Source organism: Piliocolobus tephrosceles, chromosome 15, assembly GCF_002776525.5.
Source record: "Piliocolobus tephrosceles isolate RC106 chromosome 15, ASM277652v3, whole genome shotgun sequence".
Classification (NCBI taxonomy): Eukaryota; Metazoa; Chordata; class Mammalia; order Primates; family Cercopithecidae; genus Piliocolobus; species Piliocolobus tephrosceles.
Genome location: NC_045448.1, coordinates 26,849,626 through 26,867,251, shown reverse-complemented (window position 1 = coordinate 26,867,251; position 17,626 = coordinate 26,849,626). Strand labels below are relative to the sequence as shown.

General features: G+C 44.6%; 1 protein-coding gene across 2 annotated transcripts; it reads right to left on the bottom strand.

Moving 5' to 3' along the window:
* Window positions 1-1,409: 1,409 nt before the first annotated feature.
* CENPA (centromere protein A) lies at window positions 1,410-15,701 on the bottom strand. Of its 2 annotated transcripts, XR_003309547.1 has the most exons (6): window positions 15,400-15,701; window positions 9,839-9,948; window positions 9,273-9,350; window positions 8,779-8,960; window positions 8,256-8,337; window positions 1,410-1,432 (listed from the first exon to the last, which is right to left on the bottom strand). XR_003309547.1 is itself a non-coding variant. In XM_023230004.1 (5 exons), the coding sequence occupies exons 1-4, from the start codon at window positions 15,491-15,493 to the stop codon at window positions 8,826-8,828; spliced, it is 417 nt and encodes a 138-aa protein (XP_023085772.1). In that variant the 5' UTR covers window positions 15,494-15,701; the 3' UTR covers window positions 7,707-8,337; window positions 8,779-8,825. The 2 variants fall into 2 exon arrangements, 1 of the variants encoding a protein (XP_023085772.1); XM_023230004.1 differs by lacking the exon at window positions 1,410-1,432 and having other exon boundaries at window positions 7,707-8,337.
* Window positions 15,702-17,626: the final 1,925 nt, after the last annotated feature.

Here is a 17,626-nt window from a genome sequence, read left to right as displayed (position 1 = left end):
GGAGCTTGCAGTAAGCTGAGATCCGGCCACTGCGTTCCAGCCTGGGCGACAGAGCGAGACTCCGTCTCAAAAAAAAAAAGAAAAAAAAAAAAGGTCCATGAAGCAGTTTCAGACCCAGTGCCTAGACCTAGTGTCATCCTGGAAATTGCCAGAGCCCTTTCCTTTCCCCACTTGGAGCCTATCAGTGCCTCTTAAGACAGCCCACTGCTGGACGAGACTCAGCCGTCCTCCCCTACTCCTCTCTCCAGAAAACTCCACTGCATGAACATAGAGGGAAACAGCCTTGCCCCCCAGGACCACAGCCCTGTAGAGTTCCCATGGATGTGCACAACTCAAGCAGGCTCTCCCCACAGCCTATGCCAAAACACAGGGCTGGAGACACCAAGGCCTCCAGCCCAGCCAAGGATTTCAGGGCTCTCAGGAATGGATGAGTACTGACTTTTTAAAAAGTGATCAGCAAAGTGAAGCAGTTGAAGATGTGCTGAGTCCCACTGGTGTTTGAAGGATGCTGGTTGGGGCTTGGGAGAGGATGAGTATTTTTGGGCAGAAACAAGGATGATTTGGGGCTACCTGGATTTGGTGGGCCAGGCCAAATAGAAGTGAGTCAGGCAGGCTGCTGGTAAATACAGAGCAGACAAATAGGCTTCCCTAAACAGCATGCAGGGGCCATGGATTTGGAGGTTTGTAATAAACACTGCAGAAAAGCAGGGAACTTAAACTGATCGTAGAAACAATTAGGAATCTACTTCTACCCCTCTGCTGTAACATGGTGTAGCAATATTGGCCCAGTGCCAGGAAGGGAGGGGAGAAATTCTCAATTCAAATGCTTCGGCTGCTCCTTCAAGAGGAATTTGGTTTATTAATCCACTCAATGTCTTGGGAGCTCTAAATCTGTCTTATATAAGTGACGTGTTGTCTGCAGTTGAGAGCATCAGATCAGTGCTGAAAGAGCATTATACATTGAAAAGCTGTATCAATGTAAGGCATTATTATTACTCTGTCACTCAAGTGGAGGGATGTCCTGTGGGATGGAAAATTGAGGCAATTGAGGCAAATATTCAACAAATATGTGTCAAATGACTTGTTACACATTTCTTAAAAATCTATGCAAAAATATGCAATATACTTACTGAGAATATTTATGTGAGGTTAGAGGCAGAATAACTCATAGAATTTTAGAAAGGGGGTTCATAACCATCTATGGAGGGTGGACTTGAGGATCTCACGGAAATCATGGCTCCTCTCAGAAAAGTGCACAAAACACAGATTTACAAAGTTACACAGAATTTTTATTTATTTATTTAAAAAAAAAAAAAAATACAGACAGGGTCCTGGAGGCTGAGGCAGGAGAATTGCTTGAACTTGGGAGTTGGAGGTTGCAGTGAGCTGAGATCATGCCACTTCCCTCCAGCCTGGGTGACAAAGCGAGACTCTGTCCAAAAAAAAGAAAAAAAAAAAAAAAAAGAAAAATAGAGACAGGGGCTCACTGTTGCCCAGGCTGGTCTTGTCTCAAAATCCTGACCTCAAGCAATCCTCCTGCTTCAGCTTTCCAAAGTGCTAGGATTAGAGGTGCTCAGTCGGAATTTTTAAACACACACACACACACACACATATATATATATTTGTGCATTGGAAATTAATTTCCTTCGCACATTCAGAACATTTATAAAAACTTTACAAAGAACTGCCTCTCAGGCTGGGTGCAATGGCTCATACCTGAAATCCCAGCACTGTGGGAGGCTGAGGAGAGTGGATCGCTTGAGCCCAGGAGTTTGAGACCAGTCTGGGCAACATGGAGAAACCCCATCTCCACTAAAATAAATACAAAAATGGCCGGGCGTGGTGGTTCACTCCCGTAATCCTAGCACTTTGGGAGGCCGAGGCAGGCAGATCATGAGGTCAGAAGATCAAGCCCATCCTGGTCAACATGGTGAAACTCCATCTCTACTAAAAATGCAAAAATTAGCTGGATGTGGTGGTGTGTGCCTATAATCCCAGCTACTCGGGAGGCTGAGGCACGAGAATAGCTTGAACCTAGAAGGTGGAGGTTGCAGTGAGCCAAGATCGCGCCACTGTACTCCAGCCTGGTGACAGAGTGAGACTCTGTCTAAAAAAAAAAAAAAAAAAAAAAAAATTAGCCAGTTGTGGTGGTGTGCTCCTGTAGTCCCAGCTACTCGAGAAGCTGAGGTGGGAGGATCACCTGAGCCTGGGGAGGTTGAGGCTGAAGTAAAGTGTGATCACACCAATGCCCTCTAGCATGGGTGACAGAGTAAGACCCTGTCTCAAACAAACAACCCCCCCCCCCCAAAAAAAGAATCCCCAAGTCTCTTTTTTTTTGTTTGTTTTTGAGGCAAAAGTCAATAGCCAATATTTGTAATCCCCAAGCTTGAAACTATCCAAATGTTCAATGGAATGGAAATATACAAATTTAGGCATAGGCTGCTCTGCCTACATAGTAGCTATTCTTTATTCCTTCACTTTCTTAATAAACTTGCTTTCACTAAAAAAAAGAAAAAAAAAATTTAGGTATATTCACACAATGAAACCCTATGCAGCAGTAAGAATTAACACCTATAAACACATGAGAAAATATAAATTTCGCAAACATGTTGACTGAAAAACACAAAAGAATATATGCTCTATAATTCCACTTACTACAACAATCAAAACAAATCTATGGTATTAAAAGTCAAGACAGGCTGGGCGTGGTGGCTCACACCTGCAATCCCAGCACTTTGGGAGGCCAGGCAGGTAGATTGCCTGAGGTCAAGAGTTTGAGACCAGCCTGGCCAACATGGTGAAATCTTGTCTCTACTAAAAATACAAAAATTAGCCAGACATGGTGGTGCGTGCCTGTAATCCCAGCTACTCAGGAGGCTGAAGCAGGAGAATCACTTGAACCCGGGAGGCAGAGGTTGCAATGAGCTGAGATCGTGCCACTGCACCCTAGCCTGGGCCACGCACCCCACCCAGCCTGGGCGACAAGAGCAAAACTCCATCAAAAAAAAAAAAAAAAAAGAAAGAAACCGTTAGGATAACAATTATCCTCGGCAAAGTAAGTATTGACTAGAATGGGGCAGGCTTCTGGGATGCATTAATTTTAGTTTGTGAAAACTAATTGAGCTATAAAATTGTAATCTGTATACATTTGGATTTTTGGTGTGTATGTTATACTTTAATTAGAAAATCGTTTAAAAAGAAGGGAGCTTTTCAGTCCCTGTAAACAGCACTAAAATAAATCCAAAGTATATAAAATAAAATAAAACTCTAATGCTGCTCAAAGTATATTATTAGGTTGGTGCAAAAGTAATTGTGGTTGTTGCCACTGAAAGTAATGGCAAAAAAAAAAAAAAAAAATGTAGGTGCCATTTGGCTTTTAAAAATGTGTAATTGTGACACAGTGCTTCACACGGTATGTAGGGAGAACTCTAACCATGCTTTTCCTCATTCTCACAGCACAACAATCATCGATGCAGAAGATTTCTGTGACCAAATGTTGGGGGTGGTTTCCCCACACACCAAGCAGTGGACACCAGCTGGGTGTCCTTTAATTCATTTCTGACACTGTCTACCCAGAGATGGTGTCAGATCCCACAGGTTGAGGGTTCCGTCCCCAAGACTGCCCATCCCCCAAACACCAGTCACAAGTCCGGGCCTCTGGAACTGACTGGCTTCAAGTTGGGGTTCCTGTGAACCCCTCTTTGAGTTTAATTAATTTGGTGGAGTGGCTCACAGAACTCATGGAAACACATTTACCAGTTTATTAGCAGCCAGGTGTGGTGGCCCTTGCCTGTAATCCCAGCTACTTGGGAGGCTGAGGTAGGAGAATCGTCTGAACCTGGGAGGTGGAGGTTGCAGTGAGCCAAGATCGTGCCACTGCACTCCAGCCTGGGCGACAGAGTGAGACTCCATCTCAAAAAAATAAATGAAAAATTAAAAATAAAAAAAATGCATGAAAAACAACAACAAAAAAGGAAACAGATAAAGAGACATGTGGGGCGAGGTATGGGGGAATGGACACAGAGCTTCCAAGTCCTCCGTAGGTGAGGGGGTGGAGGGCGCCACCCTCCAGGAACCTCCCCGTATCCAGGTATCAGGAAGCTCCCTGAACTGTCCTCATGGGTTTTTATGGAAGCTTCAGGACCTCAGCATTCCTTCCCCCAGGATATAGGGAGAACCTCTCTGGGGAGGATCTTAAGACCCACAATCTGAAAGCCTGAAAAAGATCAGAGTCCTGCCTTGGGGCAGGTGAAAGGAAGGCAGGAGAAGGAGAGATTCTGTTTCCTGAGGCCTAACACACACCCAATATTACAACAAAAGAACTAACAAGGGCTATGGCAGTTATAAGCCCGGAACTGTGGATGAAAACCAATGTCTACCATAACACCATATGTGGTATAGTAGACATCTGTTATTTTTGTCTGCCCTGTCTACATTCTCTCTTACCTGTTAAGAAGCCTCAAATTTCCTTGGGAAACCACTTGTATTAGTTTCCTATTGCTGCTGTAACAAATTAGCAACAATTTAGTGGCTTAGATAAAACACATATTCTTACAGTTCTGTAGTTTAGCAGTCTGACACAAGTTTCACTGGGCTAAAAATCAAGGTATGGGCAGGCCTGTTTTAATTTCTGGAGGTTCTAGAAGAAAATCCGCTTCCTTGCCTCTTCACTGCTAGAGGCCACCTAGACTCGTCAGTCTGTGATCTCTCCCTCCATCTTCAATGCCAGCAAGGTTGCATGTGCCTGACCATTCCCCCACTCCTATCTCTAACACGCCTCTCTCTCCCTCTTCCATTTTTAATGGCACTTGTGATTACATTGGGCCCTCCCAAAATTTCAAGGTACTCTCCCCATTTTTTGCTTTGTCCTTTTTTTCTTCTAAAATCTCCCTATTTTAATGTCAGCTGATTAGCACTCTTAATTCCCCTTTGCCACATGACGTGCTCAATTCACAGGTTCTGAAGGCCTGCCTGAAAGTGATACCAACAGAAGCAGAAAAGGATGAAGAGAGAGACCAAATCTCATGACTTTGTTACAGCTCTTCAATTTGACCATAGTGAAACCAGAAATGTCTCTGGGCTTTTCAGTTACATGAACCTTCTCCTCTTAAGTCAGTTTGAGTTGGGGTTCCCAAACTTGCAATTGAGAGTCTTGATTGTTATATATGACAGCATGTGTTGTTCGATGTTGAATAAATTTAAGTTATTTTTGTTTTATTTTAATGGCAATAAGTACATACTAAAGTAATGATGAGTATGAGAAAATCAAGAGACACATCAAACTTCAACTTCCAGTAATGGCAGAAAAGGTCATTTGGACCACTCTCCCATCAAAGAAAACTGAGAAAGTTGGAGATCGCGCCACTGCACTCCAACCTGGGTGACAGAGTGAGTCTCTGACTCAAAAAAAAAAAAAAAAAAGAAATCCATACTGAAGACACATCAAAATGATATTGCAGAGTCAGCCGGGCATGATACAATGGTCATAGTGGGGGATCCTGACTTTGTTCAGTGGCAGTGGTACAGTTCAATGCAATGATGGCAGGGCTGTGCTTCCAGCAGAGCAGCAGTGGGGGCAGGCACTGGGAGCTTCCTGATCTATGGGCAGCATCCTCTTCTCTTTGGCTCATACAGCCTTCCTGACATTACTATAGCCAACCCCTTCCACCAAATCCCTTTTTGCTTGAAATATCTGGAGTTATTTCTGTTTCTTTTTTTTAAGTGAATGCTGACTGATTGGAATACTACAAAAAAGTTACATTCCCAAAATAAGGAGTTAATTGGATATTAAAAACATGAAATCAGAAATAAAAAATTTAATTGAAAGGTTAGAAAAGAATGTTGATGAAATCACCCTGAAAGTAGGGAAAAACAAAATAAAAAAATAAAACAAGGGCGTGGTGGCAAGTACCTATAGTTCAAAATACTTGGGAGGCCGAGGTGGGAGGATTGCTTGAGCCCAGGAGTTTGAGGCTGCAATGAGCTATGATTGTTCCACTGCATTCCAGACTGGGTGACAGAGTGAGATCCCCCTTTCTCTCAAAAATAAATATGGCCAGGAGTGGTGGCTCACACCTGCAATCCCAGCACTCTGGGAGACTGAGTCAGGCAGACTGCTTGAGCTCAGGAGTTCAAAACTGGCTTAGGCAATGTGGCAAAGCCTTGCCCCTACAAAAAATAAAATCAAATTAAAAATTAAAAAAAGAAATAAAAAAATACATAAAACAAAAACCTGGCCAGGCATGGTGGCTCACGCCTGTAATCCCAGCACTTTGGGAGGCTGAGGTGGGTGTACCACGAGGTCAGGAGTTCAAGACCAGCCTGGCCAACATGGTGAAACCCAATCTCTACTAAAAATACAAAAATTAGCTGGGTGTGGTGGCGTGGGCCTATAATCCCAGCTACTCGGGAGGCTGAGGCAGGAGAATTGCTTGAACCCAGGAGGTGGAGGTTGAATGAGCCAAGATCATGCCACCGCACACAAGCCTGGGCGACAAAGCAAGACTCCATCTGGGAAAAACAGAAAACAAAAAACCCAACAACATCATAAGTGCACAAAATTCATAGTAAACTGTAACAATATTATGTAACAATATCATGATGTAAACCACTTATTCTCATGTTATCATATAAATATATGATATGTGTTGCTGAGAGCCCGCATCCTGCCTGGCATTTGAACATGATGTATAAGTATTGCAGCAATATACTTACTGGTTAGTACAATTTCAAGAGAGCTGAGAAGTGTCAATTTAACGAAAACTAGAGGAAGATTATACTCTTCTAACTAACGACACTGACAAGAACATTAAATATATTTGTGGCTAGATAAGCTTTATTTGAATGCCTGCATAAAAATAAGCTGATGTCAAACAGGAAGAGGTTTTTCCAAAGGCTTAAAATTTATTAAACAGGCTGGGTGTGGTGGCTCATGCCTGTAATCCCAGCACTTTGGGAGGCTGAGGCGGGTGGATCACTTGAGGTCAGGAGTTCAAGACCAGCCTGGCCAACATGGTGAAACCCTGTCTCTACAAAAATACAAAAATTAGCCAGGCATGATGGTGGATGCCTGTAATACCAGCTACTAGGGAGGCTGAGACAGGAGAATCGTTTGAACCCAAGAGGCGGAGGTTACAGTGAGCTGAGATCGTGCTATTGGACTCCAGCCTGGGCGACAGAGAGAGACTCCGTCTCAGGGAAAAAAAAAAGTATTAAACAATAGAACTTTGTGCATCTCTTTAATCTGTCTCTGAACTCAGTTGACTGACACATCATTATTAGTAGTCTGCCCTCACTAATCATTTTCACCACATACAGATCTCATATCTTTGGGCGACACTTCCCATGTCTCTGGAAATCTTTTAAATTGCTTTCAGTTACAACAGAAGGGCAAGGTTTTCATCTGGTCATACTCTACTCCATCAGAAGCAAAACCACCTCCCTTAATTATTTTGTTTAAATTGTGGCTGTTTGCAAACAAAGAACTTATTGTTAACGTACAAAAAGTATAGTATAATCTCTATGCTATAACAGTAAGTCCATTTTCATTAAATAATTATTTTGATTTTTATTATCTCTCTACAAAGAAACTATGAAAATACCTGTAAAGGCATCAAAACAGTACTTTAAAATCCTGAACTGATAAGATACATCTTCTATGATTTACAAGAGTAAAATGTTAAATTCTACAAGTTAGAATTTCTGAATTGATTTTGACAGGAATTTACTAGAAGGAACCAGAACATCAAAGCTTACAGATTTTCTATTCATCCCCATTTAAGTTTCTGAAAAGCTACACATGTATTGACAAGCACAGTCCACTCAGTTACTTGATGCTGCCACTAATGGTGAGACTACTCTGAAGGGAAGAGGACTATATGCTGGAAATGCCCAGCCTTCCAGGCAACTGCTCAAAGTGCTCTCCTCTTATTTTTTCCCTTATGTGTAAAATGGAAGTACAAATGTACATATAGTAAAAAATGTAAATACTACAGAAAGATCTAAAATAATAAGTACATATCCTTTTTCCCATACCACAGCAAATCTGATGTTTTCAAAATCCTCAAATAGTCACATGAGTAACTCACAAACTAAAGTCAACCTTGGAGTCTCTTTATCTGAAAATTATTTTCAGGCCTTTGGAATGGTGTTGATTGTCTCATATATTACCTCTGTTACAGAGGAAAGTCACGCAGTCTCCTCCTTCTCAAAAAAAAAAAAAAAAAAAAAAAAAGTTTAAAGCAACATGCACATACTGTTCAGAGACAGCAAATTCCAGACAGCATCGCAGAGTCCACTGGATCTAGTCATGGCTCCGGAGAGTCCCTGGTATCATCCCTGAAATTAAGGAAGCACACTTACTAACAAGCCATTTTCAAAAGTAAGAAAACTTCCTCTTAATCAAAAAAGAGAAAGTTTTCTCTTAATCAAAATGAGGTCATCTGATTCTTATAATCTCAACACTTTGGGAGGCCAAGGCAGGAGTTGCAGCGAGCCACGATGGCACCACCGGTGACAGAGTGAGACCCTGTTTCATAAAAATAAAACAACAACAATAACCAAAAGAAATTGGGGTCATCTGGTCATTATTTAATAGAAGGATATCTTTTATCTAACATTGTACAAAAGGGCACAAGCCACATAGTCCCAGGTAGTCAAAACTAGATCAAACCTTTACTAGAGAACAAAGGGAAGGTGAGGTGGCAAGGGACTAAGGATGGAGAAAGGAAATTCCTTGAGAAATTCCAGCCCCAGTCATGAGAAAGTGGGTGCGCTTACCCCCTGGCTGAGCAGGAAAGACTGACAGAAACACTGGGCGCAGGAGCTCAGCCGAGTCCCGCCTCAATGCCCCGGATCCTCCGGGCCAGTTGCACATCCTTTGGGAAGAGAGTAACTCGGCCGGCATGTAAGGTGAGGAGATAGGCATCTTCAAAGAGATGAACTAGAAATGCTTCTGCTGCCTGGAGACAGAAAGAGAAAAAAAGATAGACACAGATGAAGGGGCATGGGCTGCTTTTTCTTGCAGACCGGCTAAACTTAATCTCAGGGCACAAAGGACTGTAGGAAACTGTTCACAGAATGAGACCGAACTTTGTCAGGGAATTCTGCTATCACCACACAGAATCCAGCCTCCAAACCCTCAGGGGTTACCTTGTTGTTCTTTTCCAGGAGGTCAGATTCAGCATGTGACACTCCAGTCAGCCTTGGAGAATTCTAGGCTGCCTCTTTCTCCCACTCAGCCCTCACCCAATTGTGCCTTGGCGCCTTCTTACCTCTTGTAGGGCCAATAGGGCCTGGGCTTGCCAATTGAAGTCCACACCACGAGTGAATTGAACACATATTTCTCTTGCCTGTGAAGGAGTGGGGATGGGGAGGAGTAGGAGTAGGGAGTAACAGAAGAGAGATTCAAGGGACAATGATGCTCTCCATGAGTTCCAGTGAATCCTCCTTTCCATTATTTTTTCCTGGCCCTTAATCTTAGGACCCAATTAGGAGCGGTGTTGACTCCTGGGAGCTTAGGAACTGGCAGATCTCTTACTGGTGATGGGAAGCAATCTCCCAGGATAGGAAAAGGGATCCAAGGGTGGACAAATGAGAGAGTTCCTATTTATATAGTCAAAAACTACAGTTTTGAAAAGGTAGTAGGGGTTAGAAATCAATTCCACAAAGAAGTACAAGGTGCTCTTAGAGGGCTCATGTTTTCCGAAAAGATTCCCCTACCAGGTTACAGAAGAGATCCCTTGGTCATTTAGGTAAGACACAGTAGGGTCCCTAATACCTGGGAAAATTTTAAAAAGGAGGGTGGTATAGGGGTTGGTGGGAAGCTCCCAGAGCTCACCAGGCGGCTGAAGGGGTACTTCCTTATCAAGAGGTGTGTGCTCTTCTGAAGCTTTCGGATCTCCTTTAGCCAAGCTTGTCTCCGCCGACCATGTTGACGGGAGGAAGGGCCTGAGCAAAAGAAAGGTAAGTTCAGTGGAAAATAGGTGATGCCTTGCAGCTTGGCTGAGTCAGGTAAGCTGTCAAATCACTAAACTATATCTACGTGCCTACACTCCACAGAACAGGGATTTTTGTCTTTTTATTAGGTTGGTGCAAAAGTCATTGCAGTTATGGCAAAAACCACAATTACTTTTGCATCAACCTGATATATCGTTATTTTGCTGCTATCTTCAGCAACTAGAAAACGGCAAATAGGTGCTAAATAAATATTTGTTAAATGAATGAGTGAATGATCCTCTGCATTTGATTTTAAATGCTAACTCTTCCATGAAGTCTTTTCCGAATCCTGATCCCTTCCAAACAGATGGGTGACCGTCCTCCTCTGGGCTTTGCAGGACTTTGTACAAGTCTTAGATCTTTCTCACCTAGATTGGAAGCTCAATTATTTTGTTTTTAGATTTCTTATTTGTTTTTTACAGCTGGAAAGAATCTGAGGGACTAGTACAATTCCCTTGTCTTGATTATCCTGAGGCCCAGCGAGGTGAAGACAGTTGGTCAGCCCTCATTAGTGGCCAAGCTGAGACCTGCGTAAGGAGTGGCCTAACTCAGTGCCAGTGTCAGGCACCTGGGCTGTGGAGTCAGAGTCTTTGGCTCAAATCCTGGTTCCAACAAGAACAAAAAAGAAAATCATCTTAAAAACATCCCCAAAAGTAGAAATCAAAAAAGTCAAATTCTCTAATTGGAAATTAAAAACCCATGAATATAAAAACCAGTTTCTTCTAACTAACCCTGTGTTGAAGAGGAAACTTAATTGAAATTAGACTATTTAGAAATGAATAACAATAAAAAGCCCATACCCCAAAACCTGCGAGATACAGCCAAAATAGTACTAGAGGAAAATGCATAGCCTTAAAGTGTACCAATTAGAAAACAAGAACATTAAAAGATATCTGAGCTAAGCATTCAAATTAAGTATTAGAGAGTTATTAAAGTAAACCACAACAAGATAGAACAAAAGAAATATTAGATAATAAGTTAGTGAAAATGAAAGTTAAAGAAAAAACAGCACAGTTGCTCCATAATCACAACCAAGGACCAAGATGAGTGAACCTCCGATAAGCTGAACAAACAAAATACAAAAATAACATTTTGAAGGATAAAATCGTTTCAGAAATGTTATTCAAGATCCAGCCAAGCAAAGAGACTCTACACCAAGTTCAACAGAAGGCATTTAATGCAATAAACTAATCACAAAGTGTTAGAAGAGCTGCAAGAGCAAGTGGGGAAGGTGAGACAATCCAGAGACGGCCTATGCCAGGCAGCCGGCAGAGAAGATCATCCTTGGGTGAGGCTAGGGAACATAAGCCAATGAAACAGGGCAGTGTCCAGGAGACTGGTGATATTTAAAAGAGGGAGGACTCATACCCAGGAGAGAAGCTACTGACACCTCCGTCCCTCCCCACCACCAGTTGGCAATCCAGTCACTGGAGGCAGTCTTTAATAAACAGACATAGGGCTGGGTGCGGTGGTTCATGCCTATAATCCAGCACTTTGGAAGGCCCAGGTGGGTGAATCACCTGAGGTCAGGAGTTCGAGACCAGCCTGACCAACATGGAGAAATCCATCTCTACTAAAAATACAAAAATTAGCTGGGCAGGGTGGCGGGCACCTGTAATCCCAGCTACTTGGAAGGCTGAGGCAGGAGAATCGCTTGAACCCAGGAGGTGGAGGCTGCAGTGAGCTGAGCTCGCATCATTGTACTCCAGCCTGGGTGACAAGAGCAAGACTCCGTCACAAACAAAAATAAATAAATAAAATTAAAAAATAAACAAGACATAGCATTCACAGAAAATGTGAAGATGAACACAACTAAAGATCACCCAACAATTTAAGAAGGCCAATACCATGAAATAAAGGAACCAAACTCAACAAACAAAATAACCAATACCAGACGAAATTGAGTTAATAGAGAAAAGAGACAGAAATCTCGAGAGAAAAATGGATAATAATCTCAGAGAGGTAACAGAGATATGAAATCCATGAACCAAGAACAAGTGGTTCTGCAAAGTAACCAATTAGAGAGATCATGGAAAAGAACTGGGATCAAAAATTTAGTAGTTGGGTCTTGAAATGCCAATATGAGAAGATGGAATTTAATCCTAATGTAATAAGAAGCCAGGGAAGAGTTTTAAGCAGGATAGAGATGTTGAAGGTCATTCCAGCTGCTGTGTAAGGAAAGAAGTGGAAAGGGACAGAGTGGAAGTGGATTAGCAGCTGATTAGGGGGCTCTCACAGTTGTTCTTGAGAGATGCTAGTGGCTTGGACTAGGGTAGTGGGAGCAGAGATGGTGAAAATGGAGTGATTAAGGAGCAGTTTGGAAGTAGAATTATCTGGACCTGCATTTGTATTGGAGATGGTGGTCTCCCAGGCTTGTGGTTTGAACAACTGAGTGGGTAGTTGTGCCATTTGCTGAAATGGGCAAACTGAGGATGAAGGGGCTGGAGGGGAGTAACCAGAAGTTCAATTTTGGGTGTGTTAAGTTTAACATAACCACGAGCCTTCAGATAGAAAGGCAGTTAGATATAGGTATCTGGGGTTAGAGGAGAGATCCAAGTATACATAAATTTGAGAGCTGTCAATGTAAATCGCGGTGGGATTTAGAGCCACCGAGGAGATGAGACCATCTAGGGAGGGGGTAGAAAGGAAAAGAATGTCAAGGAAGTCCAACATCAAGGAGTGGAGGGAGGCAGCACAAGCAGTAAAGAACACTAAGCAGAACTGCCAGAGTGCCCAGTGGCATGGAAGCCAAGGGAACAGAATGCTTCAAGGAGAAAGAGGCCCACTGCGTCAAATGCTTCTGAGACACAGTAAGAACACAGACCCACCTACTGGATTTGGCACTACAAAAGGTGCTGGTGACCCTGACAGGAGTAGTTCAAGCAAATAAGAAGTGGGGTAGTGGTTGTGGGGAGTCAGATTGGAGTGGGTTGTAGGGTCACTAGGAAGGGAGGAATCAGACGCAATGTATGTGGACCTAAGTCTGGCTATTTTAAAAGCAGAGCTATGAAGGGAAATAGAAATGGGAGGTACAGGGAAGTGAGAATGTGGGGTCAAGGAAACACCTCTGTCCTTTCTCTTAAGATCATAAATATGGTTGGGAGCGGTGGCTCACACCTGTAATCCCAGCACTCTGGGAGGCCAAGGTGGGCGGATCACCTGAGGTTGGCAGTTGGAGACCAGCCTGACCAACATGGTGAAACCCCATCTCTACTAAAAATACAAAATTAGCCAGATGTGGTGGCGCATGCCTGTAATCCTAGCTACTCAGGAGGCTGAGGCAGGAGAATCGCTTGAACCCAAGAGGTGGAGGTTGTGGTAAGCCGAGATCACCGTTGCTCTCTAGACTGGGCAACAAGAGGGAAACTCTACCTCAAAAAAAAAAAAAAAGATCATAAATACCAGAGCACATGTGCCAATGCCAGTGTTAAGTGTCTGGATTTATCTAAGCACAGGTAGAAAGCTCCCTTGTAGGTGAAAGGAGGATATGACCAAGACCCCATGTAGAAGGAGGAAGAGCTTTAATAGGAAGGGGGACACCTAGTCAAGGCCATCATTGGCTAAGAGTAGGGGGAATGGAGCTGTAGGAAGTCGAGGAAGGAGAAAAAGGTATGAAATAGTCATGGGGAGAATGGAAAAGCAAGAATTTCAGACAAAGGGCAGGCACGGTGGCTTTTTTTTGTAGAGACAAAACAATTTGTCTCTACAAAAAAGCTTTAAAAATAGTCAAGCATGGTGGTGCACGTGTCATCCTAGCTATTCGGGAGGCTGAAGCAAGAGGATTGCATGAGCCCAGGAGGTCAAGGCTGCAATGAGCCAAGATAGCACCACTGCATTACAGCCTGGACGACAGAGTGAGACTCTGTCTCTAAAACTGAAGGAAGAATACCAGACAAAGGTGGTAGGACTGCCAAGAAGTGTTGACTGCCCATTTGAGATAAACCTTCCATTTGATCAGGAGTAGAAGGATGCTTCTACCTTGGAAAGCAACAGCAAACATCATACTTAATATTCCTGTTAAAATTACAAATAAGACAAAGATGGCCAAAACACCACTCTTAGTGAGTCTCAGGGCCTTACTAATACCATACAATAAGAAATAAAATGTTTAGATATGAAAATGGAAGATTCTAAAGTTATGTGCAAATGACATAATAGTCTACGTAAAAATTTCAATTGAAGCAACTAAGAGACTAGGATGAACGAGAATTCAGCAAGTTGGCTGGATGCAAAGGTTAAATGCTTGTGTTTTCGGAAAGAAAAAAAATCCCATCTGCAACAGCAACATCTAGAAACAACCTACTCCAGCCTAGGCAACATGGCAAAACCCCATCTCTACTAAAAACACAAAAAATTAGCCGGCAAGGTGGCATATGCCTGTAGTTCCAGCTGCTCGGGAGGCTGAGGTGGGAGAATCACCTAAGCCTGGGAAGTTGAGGCTGCAAAGAGCCCTGATGGCATCACTGCACTCCAGCCTGGGCGATGGGTCTCAAAAAAACACAAAAAACCAAAAAGCCTATAGGCACAGTGGCTCATGCCTGTAATCCCAGCACTTTAGAAGGCCCAGGCAGGAGGATCACTTGAGGATCACCAGGGTAACATAGGGAGACCGAGTCTCTACAAAAAACAATGAAACAGACAAACTCTACAATACACTTCCCATCTTCTTCATAGCTATGTAGCAAGAGTTAAGAGATAAGTAAAGCAGCTGTTGCCACCGTGTACCATACAGGCCTCTGCCTCCTCCTGCCCTTAGGTCGCCCATCCACCAGCCTACCATACAGACAATGAAGACACAGATTTTGGCCCCTCTTTCCCCGGACACAAGCTCTGGAAGGCAACAGCGTGAGCAGCGCAGAGGGCCTCGGTTCGAGGCCTAACAGCCTCTCCCGGAAGGGAAAAAACCCTGAAAGACACCTCCTAAGAGGACTCCTGTTTGATATCGTCACCGAAAGCAGTCAATACCTCTGCAATTTAAAAATGCACAAACACAGAGGATTGGAAATCCCGTGTCCGCTAGAAAAAGTTGTGTGACTCTGCTCAAGCTCCCTGGCGTGTGCCTTGGCTTTCTCATTAGCTGTAAAATGGGCACGATATGAAGCTGAGATAACGCACGAACAGTGGGACGCAATGCCTGGTTGGCGGTGGGCGCTGGGTAACCGCTAGTCCTAACAAGAAGACGGCGTTAGGAGCCAAGTGGCTGCGCCGGTCCCTTCCCGCTTTCGGAACCGCCTGCTCCAGTCCCTCGCAGGGCGGCCACCGCCCGTGCCCGGAGCGGATGCCAGACGGCGGAACCGCGTTGTCCCCCAGCAGGGAAGGCCACGGGATCGGGACTCGGGAGATCCGGGCTCCGCCTGCGAGCCTCGGTTTTCTCCTCTACGAGATGCGGCCGCGGCCAGTTACCTAAGGAGGGGCGCCGCCGGGAGGGGCCGGGGGTCGGGCTCGGGCTGCGCCTTCTCGGGGCCTCGGGCTTGCGAATCCGGCGGCGCGGGCCCATGGCACGCTGCGGAGGGTGCCGGCGCCCGGCCCCACGGCTCCTGCTTGGGCGGCCGGGTCCGGGGGCGAAAGGCTGGCTTCTGGGGAGCCCAGAGAGCGCTGGGACGCGAGCCTCACAGGAGCCGCTGCTTGGCCGCAGTCCGCGCCGCTCGCGTTCAAATCGCTCGCTCCGCCCACTTCACTGCCCGCGTTTTTTAAAACCCGAATCCAGCGACTCCCAGTGGCTGACTCTGGAACGCCCCTTACGTAGAGCGACTGCAGGTAGGGCCAATGAGAGTATGAACAAATAGCGGCGATGATAGGAGGATAGGGGCGACTGATGGTAAAATCAACCAATAGACACCTAAAGAAGTAAGAGGGGGCGGGAAATTATCCTGCCCCCTGCTTGCCAATCTGGGTGCTGGTGTTTGCGGGACCGTACTGACCTCCTCAGGTGCCCTCCAGTCAAAACACCGAAGCTCAGTTCGGAACGTAGATGGTGTGTTTGTAGCACGTGCTTTTCTAGGCAAGTCAGTTTCCTTAAACATTTTATGCTTTGCCCTGGCATCGCAGAGACGGCTTTTAAAGACGAGGAAACAGACCCACAGAGAATGTGACAACCCCATGTCGTGTCTGCGACCCTCCCAGGAATTATCCACAAATACACTCAGAAGCCAGTTCAACTCCGTGAACTTCAACTGCTGATCCTTGGGGTCGCGGGGACGGCGGGATCGGCAGAGCTTGGGTTCGGGCAGGGCAGGCCTCGGCACTATAGCAACGCAATCGTCCCAGAAAAACGCTCTCTTCCCTTTGTTGGGGATAATAAAAATTCAAGTCCTGTCCCAGTATGTAGAGTAAGGGGAATTTTAATTTTCTAAATTTTATTTCTTGCATTTTCTAAATGTAGTACAGTGAACATGTAATCAGGAAAAAAGTTAGTTATAAAATTAGTGATTTCATGGAACCCTTGTGCATTGCTGGTGGGAGTGTAAAATGCTGCGGCTGCTGTGAAAAATAGTATTGGTGGTTCCTCAAAAAATCAAAAATAGAATTACCAGATGATCCAGTAATTCCACTTCTGGCTAAATATCCAAAAGAATTTAAATATAGCCAGGGACTTGAACAGATATTCTCACACCCGTGTTGATAGCGGCATTCTTCACAACAGCCCAAAGGCAGAAACAGCCTGAATGCCCATCAACAGATGAATGGATAAACAAAATGGGTCGTATACCACAATGGGAATTCTGACACCTGCTGCAACATAGATGAACCTTGAGGACGTTATGCTAAGTGAAATAAGGCAGTCCACCAAGGGACAAATGCTGGGCCGGGGTGCGGTGGCTCACACCTGTAATCCCAGCACTTTGGGAGGCTGAGCTGTTCGGATCCCTTGAGTTCGAGTCCAACCTGGCCAACATGGCGAAACCCCATCTTGCCAAGTGTGGTGGCTCACGCCTGTAATCCCAGCATTTTGGGAGGCCGAGGCCGGCGGATCACCCGAGGTCAGGAGTTCAAGACCAGCCTGGCCAACATGGCAATACCCCATCTCTATGAAAACTACAAAAATTAGCCAGGTGTTGTGGCACACACCTGTAATCCCAGCTACTCCGGAGGCTGAGGCAGAACTGCTTGAACCCGAAGGGTGGCGGTTGCAACGACCTGAGATTGTGCTACTGCACTCCAGCCTAGGTGACAAAGCGAGACTCTGTCTCAAAAAAAAAAAAAAAAAAAAAAAAAAGGAGAAAAAGAAGAAAGAAGAAAGAAGAAACCACACCTCTACCAAAGATACAAAAAAAAAAGAAAAAAGAAAAATTAGCCTGGGCATGGAGGTGCACGCCTGTCGCCCCAGCTACTCAGGAGGCTGAGGTGGGAGGATCGCTCAAGTCCAGGAAGTTGAGGCTGAACTGAGCCATGATTGTGCCACTGCACTCCAACCTGGGCCACAGAGTGAGACCGGTCAAAAAAAAAAAAAAAAAAAAAAGGACAAGGCTGGGTGTGGTGGCTCATGCCTGTATAATCCCAGCACTTTGGGAGGCCGAGTCCAGTGGATCATGAGATCAGGAGATTGAGACCATCCTGGCTAACATGGTGAAAACCCACCTCTACTAAAAATACAAAAAATTAGCAGGGGGTGGTGGCACGCATCTGTAGT

Excerpts from the sequence above, each read along its gene's own strand:
- CENPA (XM_023230004.1), bottom strand. The coding sequence starts at position 15,493 with ATGGGCCCGCGCCGCCGGATTCGCAAGCCCGAGGCCCCGAGAAGGCGC. Across the intron at positions 9,351-9,838 it reads AGTACCCCTTCAGCCGCCTG|GCAAGAGAAATATGTGTTCA; the intron begins GTGAGCTCTGGG and ends ACTCCTTCACAG. Across the intron at positions 8,961-9,272 it reads CCCTATTGGCCCTACAAGAG|GCAGCAGAAGCATTTCTAGT; the intron begins GTAAGAAGGCGC and ends TTCTGTCTCCAG.